Below are 14285 nucleotides of genomic sequence, written 5' to 3'. Positions count from 1 at the left end.
GTAAGGTATCACCCTTGCAAACTGGTTTCCATCTTAAGGAATTGCCCCAAAATTCATAACAGTCTTGCACCATGAGAAGTGGCTTTTTGATAACTGGTCCCTCTTTTAAGATCAATTTTTACTCTGTTAATTTCTGCTTATTGGAGTGCTCCCATCTGCTAAGTGCTGCAAAAATAGAAAAGACATTGGCTGCTCAAGCTCTCTGACCTTAGAGAATGGGAAAACTGAAGAGATGTGCAGCAGAGAGGAGAGCATCTGAGGGCTTTCCTGTGTAGTGTTTCCTAGTGAGTAAAGTCTTATTTTCATATCAACATACCAATTCACCTCAGTGGGATTATTCACGTGATGACATTCTTACCAGAATTCCATAATTGGCCCCTATGAGTATTTCACTGTGCAATGCCAACACCAAGCATCTCAACTGAAAACCTCTTTCCAGACACAGGACCTATTTTCTGGTCCCCTCAGGTTTTAATCAGTGCAAGAATGTTCTTACCTTGGCAGCTTCTGCTATCGTCAAGCAAGTTATAGCCTGAAGGACAGATACAGTAGTAAGAACCAGGTGCATTCACACATTCGTGCTGGCAGAGGAACTCTGAGAAGCTGCATTCGTCCATGTCTGCAGTGGTAAAACAAAGTTTAGTGTCTTTGGCTTTACAGTCAAAAGAGCAGTCCCACAGGCAGGTGGCCATCCAGGCTATGTGCCCATCACCCCAGCTGGAGGCTGACACCCCCCAGCTCCCTAGAGCTCTGCAGAAACCTGGCAAAATGCTATACAACAAGCTGTTGGTTAAACATTTTTCTCCTAGGGAAACCAAAGCTGCTGCTGAACACAACGTGTGACTTTTATTTATTTATTTTTCTTTTTGAATACCTGTCACTAGTTGGCTGTTTTCAGTTCTGTTTTACATCAGAGATAGAGCTACTCCAACAACAAAGCTGCAACTGTAATTTGAAAGGAGAGACTTGCCAGGGTGGTGTTCGTTCCTTTTTTTTCTTTTTTTCTGGAGAGCAAACTTCCCGTTCCCAGGGCCACATGAGTCCCAGCAGAACTCCTGCAGCCAGCCCTGGCTATTTTATGTTTCTTAGCCTCTAACCAGTTACTTCCAAGGCATTCCAGCAAGACTACAGAGCTCATCCCAGCTTGTGTCAGACCTACTGGAAGGCCCAGCCATCTCCCAGATACCCAGGAAGCTAAGCAGTCTGTCAAATCTCTGATTGAAAACAGAAACTGTGCTCTTTTCCCCTTGCACTCATGAATTGAACAGTCATTGTATTCTGCAGATCTGTGCTCGAGCGAGAAAGACGAACTTCAGAGCTGCACAAGGAGGCATCGCTGACTGAGGGGAAAACACATGCAAAGGCGCTAGACTGAGGGAGGCTGCAGTTAATCATTTCCTTATTTCCCCTGTTCTGGGGAAGAAAGAAACAAAGGCCAGAGCCCCAGCCAGGAACTCCCAAGTTCTTATTCCCAGCTCTGACATGTTGACTCTCCCAGGCAAATCACTTTTACTCTTCAGACTGAATTTCCCTTTCTTCTAAATTGGGCTTAGTCCATTTATCTACTTCTGATGTTTTGTGCAGATGGATTGGAAAGTATTTGAAGTCCAAATATGTCCAAGTGGCTTTATGGCTGCAACCACATTATCAAAAAGGAGATGAAAGGAACCCTACACCTACACAGTCCTGTTACTGTGTGACTTCCCCTAGCAAGTTCGCTGAAAAAAACACCTTCCTGGTAAAACACGGACTGGGGCCTGACTCCATAAAGGGACTGAGATATCACCCACACCCTCTAGGTGTCCTAGCCCAGACCTCCAGCACATCAGATTCATATAACCTGTGCTCAGCTGCTGTCAGGTGCTGGAGGGACTTAAAGCCCGGAGGGTCCTACATTTCTGCTGCTCACCCCACACAGGACACACACACCTTTGCTGTTCCTGAACACTTCTGGCATTCTGCTGACTACCTGCAGAGGACCAAATGGTAGGTATTTCACAGCACACCTAATGCATATGCAAGATCTCTGTGATTAAAAAATAATGCCTATGTTGGGAAAGGCAGGTTGAAATCTCTGCCTCTCTCCTTGAATTGGGATAGGGATGCCTCCCATCTTCAAGGTAAGCCGGCTGCTAGACCATGGGCTGTTGAAGTACATCTGAGTCCTGGGTGTCTCATAGGAGTGTCCTCCTAAGCAGCCATTCCCCCCTTGCAAGCCTCAGTGATGTCCAGCGATCACTTGTGAAGTGAAAGAAGCTCATCCAGAGAAATCTGATCAGCTTTGACAAGCATTTTCTTGCACAGAATTCTCAAGAAAAGGTTTTCTGCTCTAAAACTGGGTGGTGGAAAGTCCCTTTTGCTGGCTTAACTCTCAGACATGAATAAGGCTCAAGTACCACCTCTTCTATCACCATTTTGTCCTGGCAATGTTTATATGGCATTGCATTGAACTTAACTGGTTCGGGCCTCAAGCTAGCTCAGGAGCGCATAGAAGGGTGCAGGAGTCTAACTTAGAAGCAGAAACTCCATCAGAAAGCAGAAAACTTAAGGCAGGTGTTGCAGCTCAAAATGTTAAAAGTGAAAGACCCTTTAGAGATTTGAGTCTTTGTTCCTTCCCTTATAACAAGGAGCTTTGCAGGGAAAAACAGCTTTGGAAACACTAATCTATACACATACTGCATATAACATCTTCCCCCTCAGAAACAGCATATTACATCTGTTTACTGTAAATTAAAAAACAAGTATTTTCCAGTGCATTTTTCCTTCCAAGAAATATTGGCTGGATTCTCTAATTTTATCAGGCTGTGGGAACATTAAGCACAGAAATAAGTTTTGCCTTCAATTAAAATAAAGCAATAAAATAAAAACAAAAACAAGAGAGGAAAAAGTATAGTGACATAAGCACAGTTTCTTCTGCTATGTGCTGAACAGATTAGCAGTATCTGTACTAAGAAACCATACTGTTTCTGAAGTGTAGCCAGAGCCATACAGGGGAAACTGAGGAAGGTTTCAGGCAGAAGTGTGCAGTAATAAGAGCAAGAGGAATATATGCATTCAACAGACAAAGTATTTCTTTAATCGTGGAAGAATGTTCTAGGACTATCCCTACTTTACTTGCTCTAATAAAGCTTCCTGTTCAGCATTACAAAGCATTTTCTAACGTTTTGCTGTTATCTTGGAGCTTTGTAATAATTAGCTTATTTCTTTAAAACCATTTTTAAAGATGGCAGCCCTCCTCCATTGTGCTTTTCTGGTTATTTGCTATGTGCTTTAACTGGAAGGTCATATGAGTTGCTATCCTGCTGCTAACCATGTACCAAGGCAAAAAACTTTTTAAAAAGCATGTACAAAACAATACATTGGAAAAAGAAAACTTAATAGAATTAAAGAAACTGAAACAATAAATAATTAAAGACAGTTACCACTGCAGTTAACTCCATCAGCTTCCAGTTCATAGCCAGGTTCACAGCGGCAGAGAAAAGAGCCGTAGGTATTGACGCAGGTCTGAGTGCAAGGGTTTTCGCTTGTACATTCGTTCACATCTATGGGAAACCAAGAACCAATGCATCAGTGGCTTCTCCCCAAACCCTATTTTCAATTCACTACAGTAAAGCAATTCAAAGAGATTAGCTGTACAGTCAGAATGAATTGTTCTGAAAACATATAACCAAGTCAGTATCGTTTATTGGGATTCAGGCTGGTGCCTGGAAATAGCATGTTGGAAACACAACATGTGTGGAAACAAAGCATTTTGGGAATGTCTTCAATCAAAAAAATAACACAGAAGATGGGGATGAAATATTTATTACAAATGCTTCTGTCTTTATCCTGCAATTTAAAAACCATTGAACAGACCTGAGACAAAATGCAGCAGGGTTTTCTTGAGGACGATAATGCAATGAGGAATGGTCCTCATGGTTACCTAGGGCTAAGACAAAACCAATTTTAATTTTTTTTCCTTTTAGGACAATAGCAGCTTCTGGCCATCATTAGCACTGACTTTCCTTCAGCATGTGTAAAGATGCTCCCTGTTTAGCTAAGGAGAGGCTTTACAAGAGGTTGTGCTGGCTCCGATTGAAGTAGCGCATCACAGCAAAAGGTGGTCTAATGCTCAGGATTCTAGTCTGGAATTTGGGACAGTCAGATCTAATTTACTGATCTGACAGAGTTTTCCGGTCTCAGGTGGGTCACGCAGCCTCAGATTTTGAAAGTAAATTCAGTGCCTAAACTCTTGGTTATTTCAGTGAATTGAGCAACTCTGTATTTTAGGGGTCTTGGGCCTGTGTGCATATTTCTTCTGATACATCGGTGATGTTGCACCCGTACCCCTCTGAGATACTGTGAAACTACAAAAATATCTCAGGTTGACAAACCAGATATGAACATTTTCAAAAGCAATGTTGAGAAGGTTACTTGTATTCTAAAAACTAAGCAAGTTTTAAGGGTGTTGCTGGGTTGGGACCAAAGATTTCAGTCGTGGTTTACCGCACACAGTACCTTGGCATGATCTTCCATCATCATTAAGGGTAAAGCCTGGGTTGCACGTACAGGAGTAGGAACCAGGCACATTGGCACACAGCTGCTGGCAGTAGCCGTAGCGACATTCATCTATATCTATAGATGGGAAAGATGAAAAGTAGAGTGGTCTGCATTTTCACATGACGATGCAAAGCAGCAAACACACTAAGTAAATGGTACCAATAACACAGCATAGTGGTTATGGATATAACAGCCAAACTTTCAGGCATTCAGGCCCAGAGTTATAGATAAAATACACCTTTACCATGAAGAATGTAGTAATGCATTTTTATCCACAACTGACATCTATCAGTACCTCCTATGAACTGACTGTCATTGCTGTAATTTTCGGTGTAATGTGACGTCGTCAGGAAGCCCAGAGTCAGTCCCTTTAAGCAGCTACCTTGAAGCACACCTGACACCTGGCACAGTCTGTCAGCACAAGCACAGCCAATGTTGTGGCAAAGTTTTGTCAGAATCAAGATAGAAACCTTTTTTGCCTCCACATATACCAAAGCTACTCACTAGAAAAGCATTAAGTATTTGCTACTAAATACATCTTTTAGAGAGGATATTCTTTAAAGACTTTTTTCTGAATAGTTACATTGACTTTTTAGATCAATTTTTGACGGACAAGTTATACTCTAAAATATGCAAACAATAAATGTAATGCCAAAATAATGGTTTGGGCTGAATTGCAGCATTAGCAATACATGCAACTGACTGTTACAAAGAAAATGCTCTAAGATACATATGATGGTAAGTGCTAGAATTTTGCCCCTGGACTAAGAACTGGAATGAAAGAGTTGGAGAATTTCTGAGGCTTTACATTTCCTTTGGTATCAACTGGCTTTTGATTTATGGAGATTTTTAAAATGGCTACTCTCAAAGCTTTGAAGTTAAGTTTGTGCAGTAGAAAACCAAGTGCGTTATTTCCAGTCAGATAGCAAGATAACCTAAAGGCCAGGGCCAGCTATGGTATGTACACCAGCAGTAGGCTTGGCCCAAATCCTGCAAAAATGACATAGGTTTTAAGTAAATGAATACCTCATTTCACTGAAACAATACATTACTTTAAAATACATGCTGTGGCTTTTGCAGGGCTGCTTCTTGTGGGTGGGTCGTGTGGATACTGCTCTACTGGCTCCTCCTGTATAAACTTTAGTGGGATAATTGCAACAGATGATAGAAGTGTAGCTTTTTGCAAGTGTGGTTTACTAACAGTGCACCAAAAAAGCCTGTCTCTAAAACCCAACCCAACCCACTGATTACAGTAAATGGTCTTTTACTGCTTTATGCCAGCAAAAATCACTTCTCCAAGGCCAGCAGAAAGTATGGAAAATTGAGACTTTTTTGACACTTCGGGAAAAATATAGCAACTCCCAATATAATTTGCTTTTAGCTCTTTGCATTGCCTTGTAACAATCCACCCCATGATTACTTAAAGTGGGCCACACTGGGATGTTATTGCCTATTTTAAATAGCATAAGCAGATACTCAAATCAATTCAGCAATGCAACCATTTCGGTTCTCTGGTATATCCATCAAGCAGTAAAGTACTTCAGATCCATGTCCAAATCCTGAATGCTGCACACAACCCTTTCGTTCGGGCTGTAACTGGGAGAAGTAAATGGGTAACAAAACAGGTGATTCAGAGCAGAATCCCCTTCCCGCCCTCCCTCATCTCCATCCTGTCAAGTACTCCTGTCCAACCCGCAGCACAATCTATTTTTTCCCAGAGAAGAGGAATTATCAGTGATTAAGGAGCAAGGGGCTTGGAGACTATATCCCAGGGGAACAACAAGACAGTGACTCCCCAAAGCAGCTATGGCTGCATAGACCCCAGCTTGGATGAGGCTCAGCTCTGTCCCTGCCAGGTGAGTTGCACAGCAGCTGTTCACAGTAGTTAGGAAAGCAGCCATGAGTCAGTCCTTCACTGGAATTGGTATCTGGGAGGAGAAAGCTGGAAAATAACTGAAGAAGCTCCAGGGATGAATGGGCAGGGAAAGCCCATTCTCCTTCCAGCCGAGGTGTTGTGTCAGAACAGTCCAGCTCTGCAGAGCTGGCAGGCAAACAGACTGAGCCGAGGGGAAAAAAATAATAATGAGAAAACTTTAAACAAAAAGTTGTATCCTATCTCCTAAGTCCTATCTGTGTATCTAAAATTAACATCTACTTCATCATCCCATGGGCAATTCAACTGAGGGGAATGGGCTGGAGGAGAGGAGAGCTGGAAGGTTTTCCTGTGCTGTTTGTTGAGGGATGCTTTTTTCAACTGGGCTGAGCCGAAAGGATGAATAGGACATTGCTGCAAGGAAAATAGTAAAACTGAAATAAAACTGCTTGGAAGCTACTGAAACAGCACCCAGTTCAGAGGTAATTTTTTTCTCACCCTCAAGCAAAAGGGTTGGTTGAATCTAGGGACTTACTGGCCTCTTTCTTGGTATCAAGTTCTGGTCCCTTCAGGTCCCCATTGTCATAGTGTGGAAAGGACAGGTCTGTGTGGGAATAAATCTTTTTGTATACATCCTTATGATCACTCGTATATGAAAGGGAATCCTTCAGAATGGGAACATGAAAATACCATGTGTTACATGGACGCTAGTCATGTGGCATTTACATCTACATTTTTGTTCAAGGGAGTCTCTCTGCCAAGCATACCATTGGCACTTAACAAAGATGAAAGGCGGTTTCCACATGGCTGAAGGTTTAACCGTGTCCTTGACAAAGATGGTCAGTGACATAATTTCAACTGTTTACAGGTACACAAACACAGATGCTACAATACCATATTGCACGAGGTTTTTACCTAAACACTGGCCTTCTAACAGCCAGTAGCCTTCAGTGCAGGAACAGGTATACCCCCCCTCCGTATTTATGCAGATCTGGGTGGGGTTACACTGGTGAGAATCTGAAGCGCATTCATCCACATCTGCAACACAGAAATATAGCAAGAAAGCATTAGAAATGGCAACGACAAAAGATTGTTCACACTGTACAGGGACTTGCACTCACAATGTGTACACTCGCTCCGTGTGAGGAACTGAAGTGCAGTGGACTAGAGAGAATGACCATAACCTGAAATGAAATTCATAATAATAAACATCTGAGGGCAGTGAGAACTGAGGGTTCTCATCATACCTCTCCCTTTTGCGGATGACCTAGTGTTTCTCAGAGCTCCTCAAGAAAGAGATCACATTACCTCAAGCTTTTGGTTACTTCTACATTTTGCTTTGTCACTGAACTGGGATTTCCATGCCACAGGGCAGTGTTCAGCCCTAGGGAAAGGCTGCTGAAAGGGCTATATAGCCCCACTGCAGAATAAAAGGTGAACGAGAGTTTGAGAGATGTACAAAGACGACTCAGACATATAAAAAAAAATTACTTCCTACCCCCACCAACACAGATTATCTCACTGTAATTTTTCTGACAGAAGGTTCAACCAAAACCAACCTTTACCTGACAAGAAAAATGTGTATTTCCCTGGAATCAATTTCCTGACAATAAAATTCTTTTCATTTTTTTTAACCATCTCTGTTGTTTTGAATGTATTTGGGTTTTTATTACAACCCTTTAGGGTGTTTTTATTATGGGCTTTTTTTTATTTTTAATTTTTTTATTTTTGCAAAAGAGGTGAATAGCATTCCTACATTTATATAAGCCAGGACCCTGGAACCCAACTGATTAAAAATGCCTTTCAGAGTCAGAAGTTCAATTTGAATCCCTCCTTGCTCAGTCTCTTCCCTGATGTTTCTGGCACTGGGTTTTCCTCTAGATGTCAGAAATGGAAATAGCAAAAGATAAATTGTGTCATTTTTTCAGCCAACTCAGATTTCTATGTTTTATTTATTGATATCTAAACTATTTCTGTTTTTTATTCCAGCACACTGTGCTCTGGATTTTGCTGAAGTACTATGTAATCTATGCAATGCTACTCTCTTGATCCCCCCTGATTCTTATTAACCCAGACTTTGTCAGGTCATGACTCAAAAGTATCTCAGGCACTGGTGTGGTGCAGGCAGCAGAGGGCAGGAATTGCATCTCAGTATCTGCCCCCGAGGCAACTAGCACAGCCAGTCACCTGTAAAATCCCAGCAGTCACGAAATAACTGACCCAATCTACCACAGCAGCATATCTGATATGTTTGGACATATAAATCAATATATACATGTTATATATATGGAGAGAGTCTGGAGTTCTTATCTTGCCAACATCTGTAACCAGAGCAATTTATGGTGAGTCAAAGCTGGTAAGATAACAAAAGCGGCACAATTAGAGGTAATTAGCTCTGTTGGAATTCAGTTCCCATGTATTTATTGGCCAGATGAAGGTTGGCAAAACGCTGGGGAAGTGGGAAAGGGGTAAGATAACAAGTCTAGACTATATAAGTAGATAGATATGCTGTTCAGTTCAGCTATTGCTTCTGTGTTTGGGCTAAAAATTCTAGATCCTCCCTTCATACAGCATATCAGACATAATTGGTCGTATTTGAACACAGATTTTATCTAACCATAGATTTAATAAGAATTATGTTAATGTTTTTTCTAAATGAAAAAGCTTTCTATTTATCATGTTTGCTTATTGTTTTAGGAGTGGGACCCTGGGATCTGGCCAATTCTGCTGTTTTTAACCTGCCCCAAGCTTTAAAAGATTTTAATTTTCCATGCTTTCTGCTTCCAGTAATATTAATAAGTGAAGCACAGTGGAGCCAAAATGAAGGTCTGGGTCTTACCACCACGTATAGTAGCGATGCTCTTTGAAGACTATAGGTCCTCCACTCTTCTGTGGTGTATCTTTCTTTCAGGGGTACAACATGCATCCTTTACTAAAAGCAAGAGGTGGCTACAGGATCAGTTTTATTCCTGAGTCATCTTTGTAGCAGTTGCATAAGCAGCAGTACAATCGCTTCAGAAAAGTAAGACATTGATCCTCTTTTCTTTGCTATCTGCCAAACAGATTTCTATGCTTACTCCCAGTCTTCACCTTCTGTGGCGGTATTGGAGAAATATTTCCATTTAAACACAACATTTTTTACAGTGGAGGCTACCTGTGGAGTTTCTGCTCCACAGAAAACTTGATCAGCCTGAAGCTGTCTATGCAGAACACCTTGACTCCCCACATTTTACACTGAAAAATACCTCACTGACTTCATTGATGAAGTTTCATGCAGCCAACAGGTATATACAGCTTTACTGGTGGCATCAAATCTTTCTGCGTGGCCCTGAACACAACACCCAGTTCTATATTAAGTGTCTCTGGCTTTCTCTAAGATTGCCCCTCACCGTGATGTGCCATTAAACTCTAACAGACCCAGCCAATGCAATCAAATCAATGAGTTTTGGCAAGCAGCCTTCTCAGTTCAAACAGGTAGTATAATCCCAGCCTGTTTGCCAACAGTTGTTTACATTACATGGGCTGACTAAGTGAAAGCTGATAATTTGTGCACTGAAAAAAATGTCGGTGCAACAACTGGCTAACCATTAGGTATCCTCTTGAAGAACATCAGGGCTGGGAGACAGAGGGTGCCTTGCCCAGCCCACTTACACAAGTGCGGCATACAGCGAGAACTGGTGTGGCTGATAAAGTAAAAACCAGACATTTGACACCAAAAGGAAAAAAAAGAACCCCAAAATTATTTCCACTGCGGAGAAAACTAGCCATAAAACTTCAAGAGATTGCCTATAATAGATTCACTAGACTTAAGTGCCAGCAAAGAAACTGTATTAAAACACTCCCAGGGCATTTTTGGTTGAGTGGAAAATTTCAAGTGGAAACAACCTGACAACTAGTCAATAATGTGTAAACAATTTCTTATTCTTGTTGCACAGCTTACGTCTGTCCCATACAGACATAAATCTTAGGTGTGTTCATGCCCTGGGAATACCACCCCAAAGCTCATTCATACCACCTTTGCCCTTGGGTTAATGAGTAAAACTGTGATGCTAAATGTATGTGATACTAGGTTGTCAATAGTTTTGTAGGTTCAAAGTAGGTAAGACAAATTCAAAGAACAAAAAATTGTAAGGACTACTCAATCCAAGGATAGCACATGTGGCTAAGAAGTCCCTTAAATGCAGTCTTCTGGAGCCTGGAAGAGTTCCTCTAACTCAGCATAACTTGTGTTGCAGTCTTCACCATGGAAGGAAATACCATAATGAGTTGTCTAAGCCCCAGAGTAAAGTCTAATTAGCTGAGAGTAGATGAGTTACTAAAGTGAAGCAAGCTAGCAAGAAACCCCAGAAACCCCACTGGCCCCTATTCGAGATGTTAACAGATTGTCATATCTGATGATTTTGGCATCAGTACCATGAAAGCATCAGATGATGTCACCCATCACTGATATCCAAGGATGGTTTTCATTACACTGAACCTATTTTAGTATTTTTCATCACCAAGATCCTTAGAAAACATTACCTGCATCCCAAGAGCAAGTCTAGGTTTTACCAATAGCTAGTGTTATTGAATACCTCTTCAGTGATTTTGGCTAGATTACTGAGTATGTGGCTATAACAAGAATTACCATGAGGTGAACTAGGAAGTAAATGTAAATTAGATCTGTCCTCAGTGAAAACAGTCTAAGGTACCCAGTAGTCACCATGCAGTACAAGGAACCATGGCAGCGGTGACCACTCTGTAAGTCATGCGCTGAGAATTTACCCAGGGGGAACTCATCCTTGCTCTTCATCGTCTATAGGGATAACAAAATCCCTGTCATAGTTCAGCCTCACCCACTGTTTAGCATCTAAAACTATTCAGGGCAGGGCCTGTCCTTTTATATGCAGAGCCAGTTCACGATTATTCCATTTTTAGTTGAAGCCTTCAATCCTAATACAAATCAAACTGTACTACAAAATCCTGCAGTGTCCCCACTGGGTGATAAATATCAGTGTCCCTGGATTTTAATAAGGAAATTCAAGACTAAGGAATTAAAGGACTAGCCTGCAACCACTCAACAAGAGAGAAGTAAGAACAGGTCACAGACATTTCTGACTTGCAGTCCTTCATATAGCCCAATACAAGCTGCCCCTATTATATGAACGCGTAAAGATGTGACTTTTGCAGAAATTTTGTGCAGCCTCTACATTGGCTAATGAGATCTAAAGGAAAAGATTAACCATCATTTTGAAAGCATTACGTTCTACTAGGAGACCTCAGAGGCATCAAAGGCTCTTTCAGCTAAACTTTGTGCTGCTCACGATGTTACTGTTCTACTGTAATGGTGCGTTGAACCTCAAAGTTTCCACTAGCTACTGAAAGAGAGGGAACTATTGACACAGTCAGTGGCAAACTGGAAGTGTTATCTAGCTACCACACCTCTTCTTGCCCTTACAGACCAGACTGGCACTGTTGCTGTGAAATTACATATGAAAACAAGAGGATGTTAAAGATCATCATACCTAATAATTTTGAATAAGCCTGAATTTTCCCAAGTGACTAGTGACTCTGGGTGCCTCTTTAGACATTCTTGATTCTAAGACAGCAGCTGTTCAGCACTTAAAAACACACTAGAGAACCAAAGCAGAGCGGGATGGATCCCTGCTCAAAACTCTTGCCAAGGAGTGCTTGGCTAACGATGGCCCCGGATGTCTCAGCTCTTGATTATGCTGCTGTGTGCTATCAATTTAGCAGCCATCTATATTCTCTCATCCGTCCTTCCAGTTGTGTTCATATTACTGCTCCCACAGCTAGTTCCAAGGGCAGAATTTCAGGCAGCAGTCCAGACTGAAATTAAAATTTGACCTGAAGTGGGAACAATTCATTTTGTTACTCCCCAGCTGAATACTGAGAGCAACCACATGGCCCATCCAGACCACTGCTCTCTGCCTCCTAAGAAATGCCACCTAGAATGAACACACAGCTTCATGGCTTGAAGCCATGAGTTTAAAGATCTTTGGTTTACTGGCTGTATGAGAGAATAGGTAGGCAGCATCTCCGTGTATGTTTCTCAGGAAGCCCTTGCTGCAAGAGCCTGAGCTTGAATACTTCAAAATGAACCACATCCCTCTCTCTTAGCTCAGTGTGTCTACCCCAAAAATTTATGCCTGTGGCAGTTTGGTCTAGCAACCCTGGGGTGTGATGTTCTGTTTGCTTGACATTTTGACAGAGGTGAGGTGGCTGGGGCAACAGGGTTTCATTTGGGGATTGGAAGGGTGGAGAAAGTGTTTTTTTATATTTCTGGCTCACTGGTTGCCTTTTGTGGGATGTGATGTGCTGATGCTTTGTTTTTATTGGTACAGATTGTATTCTTAATGGATGGCAGGATGCCTGGTGACTGGATAGATATCTTTTACAATGTCAAAATAAATAAATGAACTAATTGTGTTTAGCATGCAAATTACTGGCTTTGTGTTTTATAATCTATAAAAGCTAGCAGTAATCTTCATGGATTCTTCAGAATTTAGCCACATCATAGAACAATGACAAATCTAAAAAAATGGAAATAATTAAAAAGTCATGCATACAAAAAAATGGGGCAGCATATTAATATAGTCAGAAAGAAAACCTACATGCCAAACTGCAGCACAACACCACATTGCACCAGGGAGGCTAATTCTTATCAGAAGATGTAGTAATCTTTTATACTGACTCATGTCCACAAAGAATGCAGGACTGAGGCCACTCTCATTTGTGTCAATAACATTGCAAGAAATCACAGCATAAAAAGAAAAACAATAATTCGTTGAATTAAGACCAGACATATTAAATATTGCTCAAATGAAAGGGGCTAAAACTAGGAGACCAGAAATCTCAAGAGGGAATCATAAACGTGGAACCATGCTGTGAGTGTCTACAGGATCCTGAGGATCTGGTTTTGGTCCATCATTTTCCACATTTGGGATAAAATGCAGAGGATCACAAGCTGGTAGAATTGATAACTAAAAAGCGAATAGAATTCGTATATAAATGTAATTTACTAGGTATGGTGGGCACATTTGAAAGTGCATTTCAAGACAGACAAATGCAAGGTCGTATATCAAGAGTAAAAAACACTAGTCATGAAAATAACTCTGGGGTCATTAAAGATAATCACTTGAACATGAACCTTTGCTGACACAGTGTTGCTGAAGGACAAGCATAAACATGAGAACACTGAGTAGACACAGGAAACTGTACCACTACGTATTGCATTAGTAAAATAACTACTGAAATAGATTTTGGTGTCGACATTTCAAAAAGCGATATTACAGAGATCAGAAAACCTCCAAAGAGTAATTCCAAGCCATGAAAATTTGTCTCAGAGTATTATAGTGCTCCATTTAATAATCTATTTATGAAAAGGTTCAAGGTATATTTGCCTGTGATGTATAAGCATCTCCCTGGAAACAAAGATTTTAGCTGGAGATGGTCACTAAAGCTAGCAAAAAAGAATGGGATGGGCTTCAGTGTTTAGAAGACAAATTCAAAACAAAAACAAGGCAGAAACTTTAGTAGTACTGTACATTAATGAATTGAAAAACATAATAAAGCACATAGTAGCTGTTCCCTTACTTTAGGGCTTATACCTGAACAGTATTTCTTCTTTGAAATATGCTGTAGCAAAAAACAGTGTGCTTGAAACATGAATTGCTGGGTAAGGTTCTATGGCCTATGTCACAAAAAATACAGATTACATGGTCAAAGTGGTGTCTAAAAAGTCTTAATCAAACGATTTAACATCATTCAACATTTAGTTATTTTTATCTATATCCATAACCATCACACCTGAGATGTTCTGCTTGCTAACATCTTTCTTCATTTCCTAGGCCATTAGGAGATCTATCTTGGC

General features: G+C 41.0%; 1 protein-coding gene across 5 annotated transcripts in view; it reads right to left on the bottom strand.

Moving 5' to 3' along the window:
• Positions 1-14285, bottom strand: part of FBLN5 (fibulin 5) — a 60822-nt gene that overhangs the window by 11419 nt on the left and 35118 nt on the right. For all 5 annotated transcript variants that reach the window (XM_037393774.1, XM_037393772.1, XM_037393777.1 and 2 more), the window contains 4 exons: positions 7328-7450; positions 4498-4614; positions 3423-3542; positions 497-619 (listed from right to left, as the gene is read on the bottom strand). In XM_037393774.1, coding sequence (XP_037249671.1) covers positions 497-619; positions 3423-3542; positions 4498-4614; positions 7328-7450 — 483 coding nt within the window. The remainder of the gene's footprint in view (positions 1-496; positions 620-3422; positions 3543-4497; positions 4615-7327; positions 7451-14285) is intronic.

Source organism: Falco rusticolus, chromosome 7, assembly GCF_015220075.1.
Source record: "Falco rusticolus isolate bFalRus1 chromosome 7, bFalRus1.pri, whole genome shotgun sequence".
NCBI classification, from domain to species: Eukaryota; Metazoa; Chordata; class Aves; order Falconiformes; family Falconidae; genus Falco; species Falco rusticolus.
Note: the sequence above shows the minus strand (reverse complement) of the source record. Positions and strands in the feature narration are given on the sequence as shown.